The 22,577-nt window shown below is 38.2% G+C and overlaps 1 protein-coding gene across 4 annotated transcripts in view; it reads left to right on the plus strand.

Annotated features, from left to right (window-relative positions):
* Positions 1 to 21,557, plus strand: part of DOP1A (DOP1 leucine zipper like protein A) — a gene marked incomplete at both ends in the record, with an annotated part of 86,154 nt that extends 64,597 nt beyond the window's left edge. For 3 of the 4 annotated variants that reach the window (XM_080700016.1, XM_080700018.1, XM_080700017.1), the window contains 13 exons: positions 580 to 684; positions 4,168 to 4,234; positions 4,460 to 4,604; positions 4,774 to 4,853; positions 7,779 to 7,888; positions 8,131 to 8,280; positions 8,419 to 8,480; positions 10,625 to 10,777; positions 12,343 to 12,479; positions 14,114 to 14,169; positions 15,255 to 15,419; positions 18,691 to 18,820; positions 21,252 to 21,557. In XM_080700016.1, coding sequence (XP_080556142.1) covers positions 580 to 684; positions 4,168 to 4,234; positions 4,460 to 4,604; positions 4,774 to 4,853; positions 7,779 to 7,888; positions 8,131 to 8,280; positions 8,419 to 8,480; positions 10,625 to 10,777; positions 12,343 to 12,479; positions 14,114 to 14,169; positions 15,255 to 15,419; positions 18,691 to 18,820; positions 21,252 to 21,557 — 1,666 coding nt within the window. The remainder of the gene's footprint in view (positions 1 to 579; positions 685 to 4,167; positions 4,235 to 4,459; positions 4,605 to 4,773; positions 4,854 to 7,778; positions 7,889 to 8,130; positions 8,281 to 8,418; positions 8,481 to 10,624; positions 10,778 to 12,342; positions 12,480 to 14,113; positions 14,170 to 15,254; positions 15,420 to 18,690; positions 18,821 to 21,251) is intronic. The other variant, XM_080700019.1, reaches the window with a different exon arrangement.
* Positions 21,558 to 22,577: the final 1,020 nt, after the last annotated feature.

The raw sequence follows: 22,577 nt of genomic DNA on the forward strand, positions 1-22,577 counted from the left end.
TGATTTCTACATTTATAAGATTAGGTTATTTAAGGTATTGAAATTAATTGTGATTTAGAGCAAGGACTATTTAAAATCTGAATTTAGACAGAGGGGTGTTAACGTCAAAGCTAGACTGAAACAAAAATCATCTTAATTTTTTTACAGGTGAAAGACTGGTGTTCAGGATAGATTGACAGCCCTCCCTAACATGAGGTAGAAACTTATAGGTGAAGGAAAAAGACCTATCTTAGAAGAGAAATAGAGAGAACAGCATAGGGAGTAGTTGACTGTGATATCAGTAATTAAACAGAATTCTTGCATTTGTGTTTTACCATTGAGAGTCCATGTGATAAGAGATTTCTAAAGCAAACTTTTCTAGGTTAAGAAATCATACTGAGTATTTCAGATGTGCTTAGTTTTCTTTTTATATAATATTAGTAGAAAAACATGATGCTTTTAAGAATCTTGTTCTATAATAGTCTATAAGAATTTAGAATATTTCAGAGAAATGTCAAAGTGTTAAAGATTTTGCAGAGATATAAAGAAATTAAAGTTTACTGTGGCTTTTTATATATGCAAACACCTTTTATCTTGCAGAATTCCAGTGCCCAATTTAGTGGACAGCTGGGCATCACTGCTGATACTTCTAAAAGACTCTATACAACTAAGTCTTCCAGCTCCAGGGCAGTTTCTTATACTTGGGTAAGTAATTTTACTTGTCAGCTCTATTTGTTCATGAGGTATTCTTCTATAGGAGCCATAAACAGAGTTTGTTGATTGACAAAGAGATTCATTTGTTTATTCATCCAGTCACCTATGAATTGTTGGAGAGACCTAAAAAAAACTCTTAAAAATTTTCAAGTTAGGAAAGCTTTTAAATTATCACGGGTCAGTGAACAGGTGTTTGGCAGTGATTGTAATATGTTACTCTTTCCTTGTTTTAAGTAAGTGAAGCACTAAATAAATGCAATTCTGGCAAAATCATTGTATGTGAAGCTATTATACTAATGTACAATTGCATTCAATTGCAATCACAAAACTAATAGACAAAAGTAGTTTTTCTGCAAAAATTTGGGAACAATGTTTCATTAATGTTTATATTATTAATGTTAAGTAAAATATTTATGTTTCAAAACTATTGTTTTTGAAGGGCTGGGGATAGAGCTCAGTGGTAAAGCACATGCTTAATGCACAAGGACCTGGGTTCAATCCCCAGCCCCCAGAACAAAAACAAAAAGCAAAAACAAGAAACCAAACAAACAAAAAACTGGGTGCGGTGGTACTTACCTGTAATCTGAGTACTTGGGAGGCTGAGGCAGGAGGATCACAGTAACCAACTCGGTAACCTAGGCCCTCTGCAACTTAGTGAGACCCTGTTTCAAAATGAACAGTAAAATCGGGCTGGAGATATAGCTCATGGGTAGAATGCCTCTGAGTTCAATCTCAGCATAAAAAAAGTATGTGTTTATATGTATCTATAAATATGTTACTTTAAATAAAAGCATAATTTTAATGTCCTTATTGCTAAATAACAGATGTTTCAGGTGACTGTGTGATCTCTCTTCCTACTCATAGGATTCTCAAGCCACAGAACTAGATATAAAGACTATTAAAAAGACATTATACATTAACATAAAATTATTAAGGAGCTGAGGATGGCTTCAAACTGTGCGATCCTCCTGTCTCAGCCTCCCAAGTGCTGGGATCACAAGGGTTAGCCACCACCATGGCTAACATAAAACTGTTAGAATGGTACTTGGTGGAGGAGTAGAAAGGGGAGCGGGTGAGTAGCATGGCTGAATGGGAGCATCATAGAGGACAGTCGTTAGAACTGGACACTAGCCGGGCGTGGTGGCGCACGCTTGTAATCCCCGTGCTCGGGAGGCGGAGACAGGAGGATCGCGCAGGTTCAAAGCCAGCCGTGCTGGCTTAAGAGACCCTGTTTCCAGTATCACAAAAAAAAAAAAGAACTGGACACTAAACATGAACAGACTTAGAAAACCCAACTTTGTGTCTTTGTGTTTCTTAATTTGTTTTATTAATTCATTGGATTATTTGATAAGAATATCTCCTGGGGCAAGCTACAGTGTCTTGCGTAGGGCACCAGCAGTGGAAGAGTGGGAAGTAATAGTGGATGAAAAGGGAGATTGGCGTTAGATTGGAAAAGGCCTTGAGTTTTATTTTAAGGAATTTGGTCTAGGGGTGGGTCATGACTGCAAGTTTTAAGGAGAAGCATTACTCTGGCAAGTGAGTAGTAGGATTAGATCAAAGGGGAAAAAGAATGGGCTAGGAACTATTTTTAGATGGGAGGTGAACTATTGAAAAATGTTACTTAAAGAACAGGGCAAGGCCTGGCGTGGTGGCGCACGCTTGTAATCCCCACACTTGGGAGGCGGAGACAGGAGGATCGCGCAGGTTCGAAGCCAGCCACACGCGCTGGTTTAAGAGACCCTGTTTTCAAATAAAAAAGTATAAAAAATAGGTCTGGGAGTGTAGCCTGGAGGTAGAAGGGCTTCCAGGAACCCCAGTACAACAACAACAACAACAAAAATAAGAACAGGGCAAAGAAGGAAAAGAGGCCAGCAAAGGCAATAGAAAATGAAATATCAGATTATTAGAAGAAAGCCAGGCTTATTTAGTACTCGAGAAGTAAAAGGAGGTTAAGTACTTGGGTTAAAACAAATGAAGATGCTATTCCTGTCTGCAAAGAGATCAAGGCTGTGTGGTGGAATATCTATTTTTTGTTTGTTTGTTTGTTTGTTTGTTTGCAGTACTGGGGATGGAACCCAGGGGCATTCTACCTCTGAGCTATACCCCAGCCCTATTTTTTATTTGTAAACAGGGTCTCACTGACTTGCAAAGAGCTTCACTAAGTAGTAGCTGAGGCTGTCTGAGAACCACGATCCTCCGGTCTCAGCCTCCCGAATGCTGGGATTGCAAGCGTGTGCCACTGAATTTGAAAAGGACTATTTAGTGATAGTGAGAATCCTTGTCTTGTTCCTGGTTTTATATTTATTTATTTATTTTTATTTTTTATTTATTTATTTATTTTTTTTGCGGTACTGGGGATTGAACCCAGGGACATTCTACCTCCCAGCTATACTCCATCCCTATCTTTTTTTAATCTTTATTTTGAAACAGAGTCTCATTGAGTTGCAAAAGAGCCTCACTAAGTAGCTTAGGCTAGCTGCAAACCACAATTCTTCTGTCTCAGGTTCCTGAATGCTGGGATTACAGGAGCACGCCACCATGCCCCGCTGGTTATTCTTGTTCCTGATTTGATTTGATTTGATTTGATTTGGTTTTATTTTATTTGTGGGTTTGGGGATGGAACCCAGGGGCATTTGACCTCCAAGCTACACTTCCTGCTCTACTTTTGTATTTTTATTTTGAAACAGGGTGTCACTGAGTTGCAGAGGGCCTCACTAAGTAGCTGAGGCTGTCCACGAACTGTGATCCTCCAGTCTTAGCCTCCCAAATGCTGGGATTACAAGCGTGTACCACCATGCCCGGCATTGTTTCTGGTTTTAAAGGGAATACTTTTTTTTTTTTTTGGTGGTACTGGGGGTGGAACCCAGAGGCTTTCTAACTCCAGGCTATACTCCCAGACCTTTTTATTATATTTTATTTGGAAACAGGGTCTAAGTTGCTGAAAGCCTCACTAAGTAGCTGAGGCTGGCTTCGAACCCGTGCGATCCTCCTGTCTCAGCCTCCCAAGCGCGGGGATTACAAGCGTGTGCCACCACGCCCGGCTAAAGGGAATACTTTTATTAGCTTTGGGTTTATCATATATTTGCCTTTATGATGTTGAAGTAAATTCCTTCTACCCCTAATTTCTTCAGTGTTTTTAACATAAATGGGTGTTTAATTTTGTCAAGTGCTTTTTGTTTATTGAGATGATCTTGTGATTTTTTTTGTCCTTAATTTATTATCTCTTTGTATTAAAGATTAACAATTTATGTCTTCTGCTATTGCTGGACATTTGGGCTTCTTGTAGTTTGGGGCTCTTACAAATAATGTTACTGTCATGGATTTCAGTTGAGTCATACAAAATAGTACTATATATATTTTTTAAATATTTAAAGTAGAAATTAAGGCCACAAGGCCATTTATTATGAGAAATTATGTTGCATCATCTTCTTTAATACTTTGTTTCTTTTTTTAAAATTTTCTGTGGCCCTTTAGAGTTTTGAATGAGTTTATTATGAAAAATCCTAGTTTGGAAAATAAAAAAGACCAAAGAGACCTTCAGGTAAGGCATTCAGAATTTAAGCTATTGCCAAAACTGTGTTTCCATGCCAACAAATAATAGAAGAGTCATACAAGATAATCTTGCAGTTTCTTCTAATTGTGAATGTTCTATAAAATCCAGCAATGTAAAATATCTATTGTCAGGAAATAGCTGTAAAGTTCATAACTAGCACTTATGTATATGTATATATGTACACATTTGTAGTAGTTTTTCCTTGTTGCTTAGGATGTGACTCATAAAATAGTGGATGCTATTGGTGCAATTGCTGGTTCTTCTCTGGAGCAAACAACATGGCTGCGACGAAATCTGGAAGTTAAGCCTTCTCCCAAAATAATGGTGGATGGAACAAATTTAGAATCAGATGTTGAAGGTATTGCTCTCACACATTAAGTTTATTTGTCGACAGATATTCACTGAGAAGTCATATCAGAAGCACTGTAAATACCATATATATATACACACATGCATCCTTTTTCTCATTAGCAGTATTTTTCAGTAGGAAAATAATAACCAATATTTTTACCTGTCTTCTCTCTTAGATATGTTATCACCTGCATTGGAAACCTCAAACATAACTCCCTCTGTATATAGTGTTCATGCACTGACATTACTCTCTGAGGTAAATACTGTGAAGCCTCTTTACATGAAATTTCAAGTAAACACAGTTTCATAATTAAATATTAGCAAATAATTCTTATAGATATGATTTTAATTTGAAACTTTGCATTTGTAAGTTTTAGTTTCACACTTACAGAAATCACTGTTTAGCGTTAATAAATAAAAGATTTTTTTACTTTATCTGTATTTCGTTTATTTTACTTAAACTATTAGTGACAGTAACTTTGGATATGGCCCCCCTTCCCAACCTACTACTTTTTTTTTTTTTTTTTTTGCGGTACTGGGGATGGAACCCAGTGGTACTCTATCTCCGAGCTATACCTCCAGCCCTAATTTTTAATTCTTTATTTTGAAACAGAGTCTCACTGAGCTGCAAAGGGCCTCACTAAGTAGCTCAGGCTGTCTGGGAACCGAGATCCTCCTGTCTCAGCCTCCCTAATGCTGGAATTACAAGCATGTGCCACCACGCCTGGCACCAACCTACTACTTATTAAAAGAGTATTTTTAAGAAATTTTTTCTGTGTGTGTGTGTGTGTGTGTGTGTGTGTGTGTATGTGTGTGTGTGTGTGTGTGTGTGTGTGTGTGTGTGTGTACACCCTAGAGATTGAACCCAAGGACGTTTTATCTCTGTGCCACATCCTTGGCCTTTTAAAATTTTTTTGTTTGAAACAAGGTCTGAGTTGCTGAGACTGGCCTCGAAACTGTTTCAGCCTCCCAAATACTGGGGCTGTGCACCACCATGCCTGGCTTAAGAATTTTTTTTTCTTTTATTAAAAGTGCACTTAAAAGGCCAGGCGTGGTGGCGCACACTTGTAATCCTCGAGCTTGGGAGGTGGAGACAGGAGGATCGCACAGGTTCAAAGCCAGCTGTGCTGGCTTAGAGACCCTTTTTCCAAATAAAAAAAGTATAAAAAAAATAGTATAAAAAATGGGAGTGTAGCCTGGAGGTAGGAGGGTCTCCAGGAACCCCAGTACCACCAAAAAATAAAAAAATAAAAAGTGCACTTAAGAAAAGTGCTGGCTGGACCCGGGCATGGTGATGCACACTTGTAATCCCAGTAATTAGGAGGCTGAGACAGGAGGATTGTAGGTTCATGGCCAGCCTCAGCTACTTAGTGAGTTCCTCTGCAACTTAGTGAGACCCTGTTTCAAAATAAAGAATAAAAAATAGGGCTGGGGGTATAGCTCGGAGATCAGAGGGAGAATGCCTGGGTTCAATCCCCAGTGACACACACATAAGAAAAGAAAAGGAAAGGAAAGAAAGAAAGAGAGAAAGAAAGAGTGCTTGTATCCCATTATGGCGAGGGGGGTGGAAGTGGAATAATGAGGCTTTCAATATAAAATATTTTACTGATGAGTAAAATTTCTCTATGTATTCTCTGTCAAGCTCTTTTCTATACCTTGTTTTACAGTGGTGCACATTGTTTTTGTTTTCCCTTTATAGATGTAGACATTGAGCCTTACAAAGGTTAGAACAATTTGATTAAGGCTATTATAAGCATTAATTGACAAGGTTTGAACTTAGTTAATTTGTTTGGATTTTTCCAGGCTTGCTTTCTTTCTTTCTTTCTCTTTCTTTCTTTCTTTCTTTCTTTCTTTCTTTCTTTCTTTCTTTCTTTCTTTATTGTGGTACTTGGTACTAAGGGTGGAACTCAGGGGCTTTTCTACCTCCGGGCTATCCTCCCAGACCCTTTTTTTTTTTTTACTTTATTTGGAAATAGGGTTCCCTAAATTGCTGAGAGCCTCACTAAGTAGCTGAGGCTGGCTTTGAACCTGTGTGATCCTCCTGTCTCAGCCTCCCAGGCACTGGGATTTCAAGCATGTGCCACCATGCCTGACTTCCAGGCCTCCTTTTAACCAAATAAGGGAAAGAGAATACTGCGTTCCTAGTCCTAAATTTATTATTAACTCACTGTTACATTAAAAGATTCTTGAACTAGCCAGGCATGGTGGCGCACACTTGTAATCCCAGCATTTGGGAGGCTGAGACCAGAGGATGTGGTTCCCAGACAGCCTCAGCTACTTAGTGAGGTCCTCCACAACTTAGTGAGACCCTGTTTCAAAATAAAGAATAAAAAAATAGGGCAGGGGCTGTAGCTCAGAGGTCAAACGCCCCTGGGTTCCATCCCCAGACCCTCAAAAAAAAAAGATTCTTGAACTCTTTTTTTTTTTTTTTTTTTTATGGTGCTGGGGATTGAACCTAGGGATATTTTACCTCCAAGCTACACCCCCAGCCCTGTTTTTGTTCTTTATTTTGAAACAGGGTCTCACTAAGTTTCATAAGGCCTCACTAAGTTGCTGAGGCTGGCCACAAACCTGTGATTCTCCTGTCTCAGCCTCCCAAGTACTGGGATTATAAGCATGTGCCACAATTTCCAACAAACTCTCTTTTTTGATGTCCCTATCTCAGTTGGAAATATTAAAATCTGTATATTTGATAGTTATAATGAACAATAACAACAAAAACTCTGTGGCGGAAACCACTAATATAAAAATGACTTAGGGAGCCGGGCGTGGTGGCTCACGCTTGTAATCCCCGCGCTTGGGAGGCGGAGACAGGAGGATCACGCAGGTTTGAAGCTAGCTGTGCTGGCTTAAGAGACCCTGTTCCCAAATAAAAAGTATAAAAAAATAGGTCTGGGAGTATATCCTGGAAGTAGAAGGGCTTCCAGGATCCCCAGTACCACAAAAAAATAAATAAATTAAAAATAAGGCTGAGGGTATAGCCTGGAAGTAGAATGCCCCTGGGTTCAATCCCGGTATGGCCAAAAAAAAAAAAAAAAAAAAAAAAAAAAAGACTTAGGGATATCTCAGTTTAGTTTTTCTGATATTAAGGTATTCAAGTCTTTCTTAAACTGAAGATTAAGTTACTGCTAAATATTATCATTTTCAGCTCAGATTATTGCATTTTTCTTATGTTTTATAGGTTTTGGCTCATCTTTTAGATATGGTATTCTATAGTGATGAAAAGGAGCGAGTTATTCCTTTACTCGTAAACATTATGCATTATGTTGTACCCTACCTCCGAAATCACAGGTACTGTTTTGATTTTAATAGATTTAAATTAACTTATAGCCTGTTAGAAACAAGTGCTATTCCTTTATTGCAGTTTTTAAAAATTAACCACAAAATGACATTATTCTTATTTTGCATTATAGTGATTTAAAAAAAACCCCTCTGTTTTATGTGCTTATGTCATTGTCTTCTTAGGTAAATGTTAACACTTAACATAATGAAAGTTAAGGTATACAGATTCAGGTGGTGTTTCTTTCTTGTAGTGCACATAATGCCCCTAGTTATCGAGCCTGCGTCCAACTTCTCAGCAGTCTTAGTGGGTATCAGTACACACGGAGAGCTTGGAAAAAAGAAGCCTTTGACCTCTTCATGGATCCTAGTTTTTTTCAGATGGATGCCTCTTGTGTTAATCAGTAAGTCATCCTCTTGCTTTCATTTAGCAGTAAATAGTAGCAGCTCAGTCTGCTGTCCTGCAAAGTTAGAATGCGTATGCTTTAACAATAACAAGAACAAAACCTTAATTACATATCATAATCCTTTATCTTTTCCAGCTGGAGAGCAATTATGGACAATCTGATGACACATGATAAGACAACATTTAGAGATTTGATGAGTGAGTGCTGTGGGGTGACAGCCCAAGCGTGTCTTCCTGGCTGGATTCATTCTCATCGTTTAGTTTGCTTTTTTTTAGGCACTATGGAATTAGTTCTTTGTCAAGTTGTACATCGTGTCCTATGGAAATATAATGTTAAAACTTAGGATAAAAAATGTTAAATAATAAGTAAAACTCGTTATCCTTTTGAAGCAACTAGTGGAAGGAAAAGATCATGTCTAATTTGGCTCTAAATTGTTCCCCAGCATACAGCAATAGTACCTGGCGTTTAATAGGCAGTCAGGTAATTATTGAATGAGTGAAAGACTGACAATTGGTGAGGTAGAGAAAGGCAATCGGATCCAACCTATGAGTTGTCCCTCTAAATCTTTGGGGCTCTGTTTAATCTCCTCTGCCAGAATATGGAGAGGAGCCAGATCAGAATTACCTGTTATCTCTCTCTCCTATTCTTGATAGTTCTATTTATTACTCTTTTTGTAGTACTTGGGATTTAACCTGAGGGGTTATACTTCTGAGCTATACCCTTGAAACTATTTTCTCATGCTGGCCTCAAACTTGCAATCCTCCTGTCTCATCCTCCCAAGTACTGCCATTCTGAGCATGCACCGTTGTGCCCAGCCTGACAAATTTTGTATTTTCTGGAGGGAAACAAGATGGCTTATTTTTAAAGTTACTAAGCTAAATGAATTTAAATAGTAGTGAAATTTACTGAATCTGGAAGATTTTATGTAAATTCTTTAGCCCAAGCTACAGTTTTCTCATTACAAAAGGTCACCAAGTTATTTCTTTTCTCATCTTCCTAGAGTTAAGCATCATATTCATATATCCAACATATGTATGTATGTATATATATATATATATATACATACATATGTTGTATATATACATACATACATACATACAATGGGGCAACATTATGCTAACCTTAATCAAATAAAAAAGTTATTTGTGTGTGGTACTAGGGGTAGAACCCAGAGGCTTTCTACCTCTGGGCTATACTCCCAGACCTGTTTTATAATTTACTTGGAAACAGGGTTTAAGTTGCTGAGAGCCTCACTAAGTAGCTGAGGCTGGCTTCAAACCTGCATGATCCTCCTGTCTCAGCCTCCCAAGCGCAGGGATTACAAGCGTGCACCACCATGCCTGGCTAAAAAAGTTATTTAAAGTAATAAGAAGTTGAGAATGACATAAGATAGGACCATGTGCAAAGATTGTAAATAACAGCTAAATAGCTCATATTTGTAAAACTATAAAACCACCACTAGGTTGCCTAGGGACAGAATATTCCAGGCATAGGGGACACAGGTGGCATGGGAGCAAAGTTCCTGAGTTCTTGTAACATTAAGCAAGACAATGTGGCTACAGTAGAGGAAGTCAGCAGCCTAGGCTAGGCCATGCTGGAAATTATTTTTTAAAGTAATACAAAGGTAGCCAGACACGCCTGTAATCCCAGTACTGGGGGTGGGGGGGCTGAGAAAGAGGGACAGAAGGATCAAGGCCAGCCTCAGCAAATGTTTCAAAATAAAAAGGACTGAAGGTGTAGCTTAGAGGTAGAATTCCTCTATGTTCAATCCCCAGTACTGAAGTAAATAAATAGGTAAAGTAATGGAATGGATTTAGGCAGATGGCATAAAAGTTTAAAGGGCATTATAAAACACAGTATTATTAGTGATTTTACCTCCTAAAATGTTCTAATTTTCCTGTCTCTGTTACGTCACAATCCCTACCACTTGGTCTTAATAGTATGTATATGCTGAGTCTGTTTGCTAGCTCTTCTCTGCCAGAGTGTGGTCTCAAGTCCTCTACCCCGTTTCCCTCATTTTTGGATGGTGTGTGTGTGTGTGTGTGTGTGTGTGTGTGTGTGTGTGTGTGTGTGTGTGTGTTACTGGTCATTGAACCCAGGACCATTCTTCTTGTGAGCTATACCCAGCCCTATTTATTTTTTATTTTGAAGCAGTCTGGCTGAGTTACCATATGCTAGCCTCAAACCTGCACTCCTCCTGTCTCAGCCTCCCAGATACTAAGATTACAGTAATGCAACACTGCACCCAGATGCAGCTGCCAATTTTTAGAAACAAATAACAGAGTAACTTTTTTTTTTCCAGTGACTAGTCACACTATTTCTCACTTGCTTTCTTTTTCAGCTCGAGTAGCTGTGGCTCAAAGCAGTTCACTTAATCTCTTTGCAAACAGAGATGTGGAGCTTGAACAAAGAGCCATGCTTCTCAAAAGATTAGCTTTTGCTATTTTTAGCAGTGAAATTGACCAGTACCAGAAATATCTTCCAGATATACAAGGTAAATAGTCAAAACCCTTTTATTTTCTCAGTCTTCTGAAATATATTTTGTTCTTATTTTTGTTGGTTAGTTGGTTGGCTGGCTAGCTTTGGAGATATTTTTGTTCTTGAGAATATACTTCCTCTAAATTGTAAAATTGTAATTTGGGGTGAACTATACCAAGAGTAAATTGATGGGAAGTATTATATAATTAGAAAACATTTTTTCTTTTTTTTTCTGGGGATAGAACACAGGGGCATTATATCTCTGAACTACATCCCCAGCCCTTCTTTTTTATTCTTTATTTTGAAACAGGGTCTCACTGAGTTGCAAAGGCCTCACCAAGTAGCTGAGTCTGTCTCCGAACTACAATCCTCCTGTCTCAGCCTCCCAAATGTTGGTGTTACAGGCATGCACCACCAAACCCGGCCAGAAAAGTATAGTGAAGGTTTTTTTTTTTTTTTTTTTGTGGTACTGGGGGTGGAACCCAGGGGCTTTTCTACCTCCGGGCTATATTCCCAGACCTATACTTTATTTGGAAACAGGGTCTCACTAAGTTTCTGAGAGCCTCACTAAGTAGCTGAGGCTGGCTTTGAACCTGTGCAGTCCTCCTGTTTCAGCCTAAGCTCTGGGATTACAAATGTGCACCACCATGCCCAGCGTACAAAATTTTCTACTGAAACAAAAATTATCTCTACTACCTAATAGTAGTAGTATTGAATCAACATTGAATTTGTAGTCTTTGCCTAAATGTGGTCCCTGTTTTATCATTTGGTTGAAATTTCTAAGGAAGTCATATTTGAGGATAAGGTATGACTGGCTGCAAGCAGCATGTTAGCTTTTTTTTTTATTGTAAACAACAGGTCATATACCTTCATATCTGAGGCACAGCCAGGAAACTGTGACTGTTTGGAGGTCTGTAATTTGTAGCTATGTTGGAGGTTAAATAAGTTTTTTTATAACGTTCATAGTATGGATTTGGTGACCTTCTATGTCTAGAAGTATAGCCCTGCGCTCTTCACTCCATGAGCATGAACTTACCCATTGAAGAATTATTTGCTGCCCAAGTCAGCGTGCTGTGCAGCTTCCAGCCTTAAGAACCCACAAAGTAACATGATAGCCGTAATCTCCCTCGTTTGTCTTCTCTAAGAAGACAAATAATTCCTTCTTTCCTAATATACCTAATTTTATACCACATGTACACTATCCTGATTTCTCTTTTATTTATTTTTAAGTTTTGTAGATCAGCATTTACTCAAAAGCATGGTCCATGACCATTGTCAGTCTTTTCTCCTATACACACAAGTACAGAAATTCAGAGTAAACATTTTAAACTTTTATTTGCTACTTTGCAAATAAAAGTGCTATTGACTCTAATAAGAAAATGATTATGTGTATTGATTTTTTTCTTTGATTTTCTAGCAATTTACCTTTATTATCATTTATGAAAGTATCAGTATATGTTGTATTTTTTTTTTTGCAGTTCTATGGGTAGTTTAAGAAATACTGGACTAGATGGAAAGCTTTATATGGTAATGATTCAAATTATTTAGGCATTGAAAATATACTGCATTTCTCTTTTTCAGAGAGATTGGTCGAGAGTCTTCGTTTGCCCCAGGTGCCGACTCTTCACTCTCAAGTGTTCCTGTTTTTTAGGGTGTTACTGTTAAGAATGTCTCCACAACATCTTACCTCACTCTGGCCCACCATGATCACAGAACTCGTGAGTTCATTCTCATTCAGTCGGATTATACATCTAAATTACAAAACATTGTGATTTTTTTCCATGTGCTTACTGGATAAAAACTAATCTTGAAAGAGAATTCAACTCAGTTAAGCCATTTACTTATCATTTTTACAGTTGAAAATAGTGAAACACATCAGATTCCATCTCCTTACAGGTTAAACTTTCAGTTATGTAATATAGATGGCCAGGTGCTCGTGAATCCTTACCTCCTCTGATCAGGTTTAGTGTTCAGGCTTTTATACTATTTTTTCATGTGTGTGGTACTGCGGATTGAACCCAGAGTCATTCTACTTTTGAGCTATACTCCCAGTCCTATTTTATTCTTTGTGTTTGAAACAGGATCTTACATAAGTTGAGTAGGGCCTCAGGAGGTTGCTGAGGCTGGCCTCCAAACTGCAGTCCTCCTGTCTCAGCCTCCCAAGTACTGGGATTACAAGCATGTGCCACCATGCCCGGCTTCTATGTTTTTAACTTTATCATAGACAGCATATCTGTTTTCTACCTGCAATAATACCTCTAGTGATGGAAATGGTTGAGCTGGATTTTTGTGCAGACATAAGGCACATGCTCACTTTTGAAGTGTACCACTTAGTGCACTTTAAAAGTTTTACTTGCTTCAGAGATATTTTTACAAAAATTTCCTGAACAGGAAATTTTCCTCAACAGGAAAACCTTCCTTAATCCCAACCACACCATTCAGTTCTCACATACACAGTCATCCTCATAGGACTGTATGGGGAGTCAAGAAAGAAGAATGAATAGAATAAAGAAAGGGAATCTATCTCTCTGCTACTCAGCTTTATAATCTCCCCATAAAGAAGCTTGCTTTAGGCCTGCGAGGTGGCGCACGCCTGTAACCCCAGCATTTGGGAGGCCGAGGCAGGAGGATCGCACGGGTTGAAACCAGCCTTGGGCACGTAGTGAGGCTCTCAGCAATTTAGTGAGGCCCTGTTTCCAAATAAAGTATAAAATAGGTCTCAGAGTGTAGCCTTGGGATAGAAAGCCCCTGGGTTCCAACCCAGTACCGAAAAAAAAAAAAAAAAAAAAAAAAAAAGTTTGCTGTAATATTTCTTTGCTCTTATTTTCTTTCTTGCTTTTTTTTTTCTTTTTTTGCAATAATTGTCACTCTTCCATATAAGTTCCAAAAGCATCCTTTTATCTCACTGGACTCTGCCAAATGATGACTAGTGCTCTATGCTGCTAAATTTGCAATTTTCCTTTCAGAAAGTGTGTGTGTGTGTGTGTGTGTGTGTGTGTGTGTGTGTGTGTGTGTGTGTGTGTGTTTGTGTTTTCTGGGGATTAAATCCTGGAGCATTCTTTCTCTGAACTATATACTCCCAGTCCTATTTTAATTTTGAAACAGGGTGTCACTAGGTTGATGAGAATCTCAGCACTTGCTAAGGCTGTGTCCTTGAACTGGCCATCCTCCCTTAGCTTTCCAGGTACTGAGATGTATACCACCATGCCCGGCTCAGAAACTATAATTTTAAACTCTAGTTTAAAATCTTAAAATTGTTTTTGTGTTAATGAAAATACAGTTAACAATAGTGTGAAAAGATTACATATCCCAATTAAGTTAAAACATTTAACACTTATTTCATGGTCTGCAGGTACAGGTATTTTTATTGATGGAGCAGGAACTCACTGCTGATGAAGATATTTCAAGGTAATATGTAATTTATTTTAATATATTGTTTTTAATATTCAAAGTTATCCAGAACATTACTTAGCAACAAGAGAGTATAGATACTATTTAATACTTTATGTAATCAGTCCATTATTTAGTTGATCATGTTTGTATGTAATACAATTTTACTTAGTTTTTCAATGTGGTATAAACTATTAGGATTCATGGCCTTTAGCCTCTAGATACAAATTGAGTTCCCTGCAGTATATTATTGTTTTAGCCACGTGAGCCTTGTTTCATTGGGTAGATCATAGCTGATCCTTGAAACTTAGGACATAGCAAAGCCTATTGTGGCAGATAACCTGTAACCAAGGTATCTATATTTCCGAATCTTCCATAATATTCTCAACTTAATGTTCTATAATTTTTTACAGAGGCAGTTTATTAATGTATGAAAGTGCAAATTTTAATTTACATAGCCTTTTTTATTGGCACATTACAATTATATATGATAGTGAGGTTCAAAGTGACAGAAACATACATGCACAAGAATAGAGTTGTGTTTCCTCCAGGCCTCTCCCTGTTCCCCCATCCCATAGATAATTTTTATACTGATACAGATAAGTTCATGTATGAACAAAGGATTATTTGGATAATTTCTACTTCATATCTTCCCTTTCTCCTCACTTCCCTCTTGAAGTCTTTCTATAACATTATACTAGTCAGCTCTCCATTTATCTGAAGCTGTTTTCCAATTTCTTATGACTTGCAAACTTTCTTTAAGACTGTGTTTCGAATACATTTTCTTCTTCAGTGCTGTTTATAGAAAGAGTATTGTATATTAATAACAATGATCAAAAGCTACCCCCATCCTTGCAGAAAGGAACTAAGTAAAATAGTTTCTTGGTTACAGTTTTATATTTCTTTAGTATAATACAAGTTATGCAGTATCTTTACATTCTTAAAATTTGAAAAAATATTTTATTTGAGAATAGCAAAAATTAATTAATTACTGGTACAGTAGTCAGGATGACTATTTAAAATATTAGCCAGCCCTTTAGATGTTGCAGGAATTCTGTGAGCAAACGTGTCCAGCTGCTGACAGCACTGTCTCCTACTTTCAGGACTTCAGGCCCCTCTGTGGCTGGTCTGGAGACAACCTATACAGGAGGTAATGGCTTTTCTACTTCATATAACAGCCAACGGTGGTTAAACCTTTATCTCTCTGCTTGTAAATTTTTGGATTTGGCGCTCGCACTGCCCTCTGAAAATCTTCCTCAGTTTCAAATGTAAGTAAGGCAAGGCTATTAAATGGATATTTTTGAAAATATATTCGCTATTATCTAAGACTAATTAAAATTTTTTATGTAACTTGAAATCATTATTTTCTAAAATGTCATTCTTTTGGCAGGCTGGGATAGCACAGTTAGTTATTAGCAGTAAATGGTTGATATGGATATTTTAATAGACCATCAGTCAACAAATTGAGTATACTCCAGATATGAGACAGTGGGGTTTATGACTCAGCTTCAGGTCCATTGAGGAGACATATAGTTGAGCACATGATGTTTACTATAGCACATGTATAAGATTCTGTGAGGCCACACAGTCTAGGCCTCTTCCTGCTTTGAGGTTCAGAGCAGACCCTGAGAGGTTTTAAACTGAGGTTTTGAGAAGTGAGGACTGGGGGAGGGAAGCACATGTGTGAATAGAGGCAGGAGTAGACCTGGTATGTCTGGGGATTGAGGCTGGAAAGGGACCCAATTTTATAATGCCTTGTCATCATATTAAAAAATGTAGACTTCATCCTAAGGACAAGGGGAGCCAATGGAACATTTTAGGGAATGAAGTGATGTTACGAGGCTTGTATTTTAGACAGTTTATTTTGACTGCATACTGTGGAAAAAGGACTAGAAATGACCAAGTTAGAATCAAGGAGGCCGAGCTGGGCATGGTGGTGCATGCCTATAATCCCAGTACTTGAGAGGCTGAGATAGGAGGAACACAGGATTGAGGATAGCCTCAGCAAGTAGTAAGACTCTTATCAAACCTGTTTCAAAAAAAAAAAAAAAAAATAGGGCTGAGGTGTAGCTCAAAAGGTAGAAATGCCCGAGTTCAATCCTCAGTACCACAAAACTAAGTAGAATCAAGGAGGCTATTTTATTTTGGAGGATAGTGAATTGAATTGAAAGGAGTTGGCAAAATTCATAAAATTCTCATGCCTTGTTCATAAGCACTCAAATTTATTTTTCACATCTATTTTTTCTAAATACTGTTAAGTTTTATCAAAATGCAGCTAAGATAATTTGAGATTTATAAGATCAAACATAGTTTGTATGTCATGTGTTTATTATTCTTCTGGGATAGAAAATTAAGCCGGGCATGGTGGCGCAGGCTTGTAATCCCAGCATTCAGGAGGCTGAGAGCAAAGGATCGCGGTTCGTGGACAGCCTCAGCTACTTAGTGAGGCCCTCCGCAACTTAGTGAGACCCTGTTTCAAAATAAAGGATAAAAAATAGGGCAGGGGGTATAGCTCAGAGGTCAAATGCCTCTGGGTTCCATCTCCAGACCCGCAAAAAAAAAAAAGAAACTTAATACTAGGACAAACAGTAAGATATCAGAATGTTTTGTTCTTTTTTTATTTGAACATGCTTGAATCTCCAAAAACTGTAGTTTTTTGATATGCTAATGGGGAGTCAACCCAGGATTCTACTTCTGAGCTATACCTCAGCCTGATTTTATTTTGAAAAAGGGTCTAAGTTGATGAGTCTCACTACTTGCTGATCATCAAACCCATGATCCTCCAGTCTCAGCTTCCAGTGTACTGTGCGCATCTTGTACACTCCAGTGTACAAGCGTGCATCACCATGGCTGGCTGAGTGCTTACTTTTAATTAAACATAATAAAAATAACAAGTTACTTTTTGATTTCATGTATTTTTTATTTCAACAAATTAATGTTGAATAATTTACAGAGAAGTACTGAGATAGTTTAAGCTATTTGTATACGATTTTTTTATATTGGTGCATTGTAGTCATACATCTTATTTGGGGTACAAGATAGTAGAGGCATACATGCACACATCACTCATTTAGCCCTTCCCCAATTCCCACCCCATTCTCTTCCTCCTCCCTCCTTCTCATGTTTGGCTTAGTGATTGACTTTGATGTTTGTGAATGTACATCATGTACATTAGGGGATTTCTCTCTTCCCCCCTCCCTTTCCCCTCAGTTAGATTGCCTTATTTGCTTCTCTAGAGTTCTTCCTATGAACCATTTTCTCCTAGCTTCCATGTATTAGAGAGAACATCCAATTTTTTACTTTTTGTGACTAACTAATCTCATTTAGCATAATTCTCCAGTTCCATCCATGTCCCTGCAAATGACATAATTTTGGCTGATTAAAATTCCATTGTGTACATATCCCATAGTTTTGCAATCCATTCATCTATTGATGGGCGGCTGGTTCCATAGTTTGGCAGTTGTGAAATGTGTGGCTATAAACATAGAAATACATGCATTAGTTTGGTAGTTTGATTTTCGTTCTTTTGGGTAGATACCCAGAAGTGGTATTGCTGGATCATATGGTACATTCCCATTCTTCTGAGGATCCTTTTCCAAAGTGGTTGCACTAATTTGCACTCCCACCGACAATGTAAGAGTTCCTGCTTCTCCACATTCTTACCAGCATTTGTTGTTGTTTGTTTTTAATGACTGCCATCTAATTGGAATTAGGTGAAATCTCAGGGTAGTTTTAATTTGCATCTCTATGACTGCTAGTGAAGTTAATTGCCATTCCTTTAATTTTTTTCCCATTTGAAAACTATATATATTTACCTGATTAATGTCAGTGGTTTGATTTCTATTAAACTGAAGTTACTCATAGAGAAGTTCATAAAAGAATACCAAGCAGAATTATAGGAAAATATCCAAAGTTAATCAGGATACTCAGTCACGAAAGTGATAGACACTGTTCTTTACTGCTCTGGGAAAACCATTAAGTACTCTATGCTCATGGTCTTGACTCTTTATCTTCTATAAGTACCAGAACACGTTTGTCCTGTTGTTAAGATGTTACTTCAAAAGGAAGGGAAACAAAGCTAGGTGTGCAGCTTAGTGGTAGATCATGTGCTCACCAAGTACAAGTCCCTGGGTTCAATCCCCAGCACCAAAGGAAAAAGAACCACATCTAAACATAGGGAAAGAGCTGAGCTATACTCATAAGAAAAATGAGGAAGAATAAGGTTAATATGATATGCAGTGACCTCTAAGATATATAATTTGATCAAAACAAGCAGCAATCATGGCTGTTTTTCTTTTTAAAGGGGAGAGGGTTGTGTAAATATGTGCCTGTCCATGAGTAAATTATCTCTGAAGACCCTAATACAAGAAACTGGAAATACTGCTGGATCCTATGGTTGGAGGGAAACTACTTTAGTATGCCCTCTTATACTGTTTGATTTCTGTGGGGGTCATTATCTTTCTACTAAGTATGTGACCTCATTTAAGATGACACAGTATCTTACAAAGAGTGATGTTGATGTCATTCTTCCATACATAGGTATCGCTGGGCTTTTATTCCAGAAGCCTCAGATGATTCAGGTCTAGAAGTCAGAAGGCAGGGTATACATCAACGAGAATTTAAACCTTATGTGGTACGACTAGCAAAGCTTCTTCGGAAAAGGGCAAAGGTATTCTTTTTAAAATACTTTTTTGTTATGTGAATGTTGCATTTTATATTTATATTTTATATAACTGTTTAATAAGAATTACATTCATGAGGCATTTATTAAATATTCCCTGGAAAGTAAGGGACCTTATCAAGTTGAGCTATTCTGAAAACAAGTCCCTAGGCTTGAGATTTAATGTCTAAAATCTTAATATTTATAAACATTTAAAAATATATTGTGTGTATTCTAAATGAACATTTGGTTATTGTGTGTGTGTGTGCATTGGAATCAAACCCAAGGCCTTATCCTTGCTAGGCAAGCACCCAACCACTGAGTTACATCCCTGGCCCACATACTAGTTTTTTTAAAGAGAAGAAAAGGAAGTCTTCTGTACATTAATGATACCTATCTAATAATATTTCTTTTCAAGAGAGAATAAAAATCTTGGAACTGGGCAAGTAAGTATTTAGCACCAGCCGGGCGTGGTGGCACACGCTTGTAATCCCCACACTTGGGAGGCGGAGATAGGAGGATCGCGCAGGTTCAAAGCCAGCTGCACTGGCTGAAGAGACCCTGTTTCCAAATAAAGGATATAAAGTAGGTCTGGGAGTGTAGCCCAGAGGTAGAAGGGCTTCCAGGAACCCCAGTACCACCAAAAAATAAAATAAAAAAATAAAAAAAGTACTTAGCACCATAGTCCCAGAAATGTTTCATGTCAAAAAACTGATAATACACCTACAGTATTCATCTTAATGCCATGATGAGAGTAGGAAGATAGGAGTTGGTTAAGAAAAATGCAGTAAAAGGAATTTGTAAAATAAATGTCAGATTGTTCAACAAGAACTAATCAGTGGGTTAGCATATTAAACATTTTAAGTTTGAATTGATGGTATTATTTCATCAAGACTGAATTCTTTCTTTTTTTGTGGGTCTGGGGATGAAACCAGGGGCATTTGACCCCTGAGCTACACCCCCTGCCCTATTTTTTTATTCTTTATTTTGAAACAGGGTCTCACTAAATTGCTGAGGGCCTCTCTAAGTAGCTGAGGCTGTCTGCAAACCGCGAGCTGGCTTCGAACCTACGCGATCCTCCTGTCTCCGCCTCCCAAGTGCGGGGATTATAAGCGTGCACCACCACGCCTGGCTTGACTTTCATCTTTTAATATCTAGGTTATTAATTTATTTGGAAACAGGGTCTCACTAAGTTACTGAGAACCTAAGTAACCGAGGCTGGCTTTGAACCTGTGTGATCCTCCTGCCTCAGACTCCCAAACACTGGGATTATAAATTTGTGCCACTACGCCAGGCCAATTAGGTTCTTTTTTGGTGGTACTGGGGTTCCTGGAAACCCTTCTACCTCTGGGCTACACTCCCAGACCTATTTTTATACTTTTTTAAAAAATTTGGAAACAGTGTCTCTTAAGCCAGCAGGGCTGGCTTCGAACCTGCACAATCTTCCTGTCTCCTCCTCCCAAGCGCAGGGATTACAAGTGTGCGCCACCATGCCCCACCAATTAAGTTCTTCAACTAGCATAATTCAGAAATTATTGGTGTTTACATTTGATTTCCCTACTGCAAGATGGATTATATTGCCAGGCGTGGTGGCGCACACTTGTAATCTCTGCACTTGGGAGGTGGAGAAAGGAGGATCACGCAGGTTCGAAGCCAGCCTCACTGGCTTAAAAGACCCTGTTTCCAAATAAAAATAAAGAAAAATAGGTCTGGGAGTGTAGCCTGGAGGTAGAAGGGTTTTCAGGAACCCCAGTACAAAAAAAAAAAAAAAAAAAGATAGATTATATGCTCCGTTTTTATCAGTGCAGCAGCTTTATTTTGCCCAAGGATGCAGCACAGTACGCAAATGGCAGAGCCAGGACCCTAAGCCAGTTCCTTTGTCTAAGGCCCAGCTCTTTTTGTGTAGCTCACCCAGAGGGTGACAGCAGTGCCTCTCCTGAGGGACCCCGTCCTTTCTCTCTGCTGTGGTACTGACAGGAATTATTCACTTTTGGACCCTGCTACCATCATATGGCAAATTTAAACCATTTAGCTAATACTAAATACTAATGATGAAATGTGTAAAGCTCTTTGTCCCTTGCAAATTCTCTTTTGCAATCAATTTGTGATGTGGTCCTCAATAACATTAATGAGAATCCAGAAATCTAGGAGCTTTTTGAGTATATGCAAAGCACTACATGAAGTTTTATATTTCATTCTTTCTATCCCTGTCTCTCTCAAGCCATTTCTGCCAAATAAACTAAGCTTTGTATTCTCTTGGAAAATATTACAAGAGGGGTGCTAGACCTCAATATAAAATTAGCAAATGGCACCAAAAGGCCTCAGAAGCAAGGATCTTAATCATCATTGGTATGTTTTTTAACTCTTGATTGCTGGAGTTTAGGTTCTTCTAACATACTACATTATTTGGTTATAATAATCCCCACTTTGTTTTCTGCAGAAAAATCCAGAGGAAGACAATTCAGGGAGAACGCTGGGTTGGGAGCCGGGGCACTTGCTGCTCACCATCTGTACCGTGCGCAGTATGGAACAGCTCCTGCCATTCTTCAACGTCCTTAGCCAAGTCTTCAACAGCAAAGTCACGAGCCGGTGTGGAGGACACTCAGGGAGCCCCGTCCTCTACTCAAATGCCTTCGCTACTAAGGACATGAAACTGGAGAACCACAAACCATTTTCTAGCAAAGCCAGGCAAAAAATAGAAGAGATGGTAGAAAAAGACTTTCTGGAAGGGGTGATAAAAACTTGAGCACTATCAGTGTTTTCATTTAGCTTAAATGTAAATGTAATTATTTAAAAAAAAAACAGACACACTGCTCTGAGTTGTATAGTTTTTTTTTTTTTTGTATGTAACAAGACACACTTCAGGTTGTATTTAATTTAAATATTTGTAAATAAGAGCTAATGTCTGAATGTGGCCGGAATCAAGTTTTAAATATTGTTGGCTCATACTGATTATGGTGCCTGTGAGAGATCTATATATACATATAGTCCACTGTTTTACTGTCCTCAGTTGTCTTAAACCTCCAAAATACACACTGCACATTTTTTCTATCGGTTTCAGGCTTGGTTTAATTAAGATTGTTGCGTTTTTTTTCCCTTCCTGCTATTGACCATGTTCTGGTATCAGAACGGTACCACTTTGCCACTAGGGGCTTGGCAACAGATTAGACTTAGTTCTTCCTATACCTTCATAAGAGCTATAAAGAATGAAGCCTGAACCACGCAGTCTTCTAAGTACAGCACAGGTACCTCCACCTCAGTGTGGAGGAGAGAGGGACCATGTGTCAACTGCTGATGGTGCTAAGCATATAGGTAAGTCAGCTCATACGCATTCTCAATATCTGCCATTGAAAACTTAGTTTTATAAAGTCTCCACCCTCCCCTTTTGTGTCATGAAAGGCAAATAACTGCCAAGGAATATCTTTGTTAGGTGGCATGGCAACGACAGGGACGTCACTAGGAGTTGGTAATAAGATTTAATTTCTACCACCCTGCATACCCTGTAACATTAATGACTGAATTAACTTCTGAGCCCCAATAGTTTATGTTAGGGAGAATGAAATTGCAGGTAAATGCCTTTAACAAGTTATAAGGCCTACCTATTTCTAATGAATTATTCCAGTAGTGTTTAAGAAAAAAAGATCTAGAAACAATCCTGTTGAGGTGCACTGTAAACACTGTGATTATGTCTCAGTACCTCCATGACTGTGACAGTTTTGTAAAAATTTTTTAAAAATCCAGTTTTTCAGAAATATAAAAATTATCT

This window comes from Muscardinus avellanarius (assembly GCF_963383645.1).
Source record: "Muscardinus avellanarius genome assembly, chromosome: 8".
Lineage (NCBI taxonomy): Eukaryota > Metazoa > Chordata > Mammalia > Rodentia > Gliridae > Muscardinus > Muscardinus avellanarius.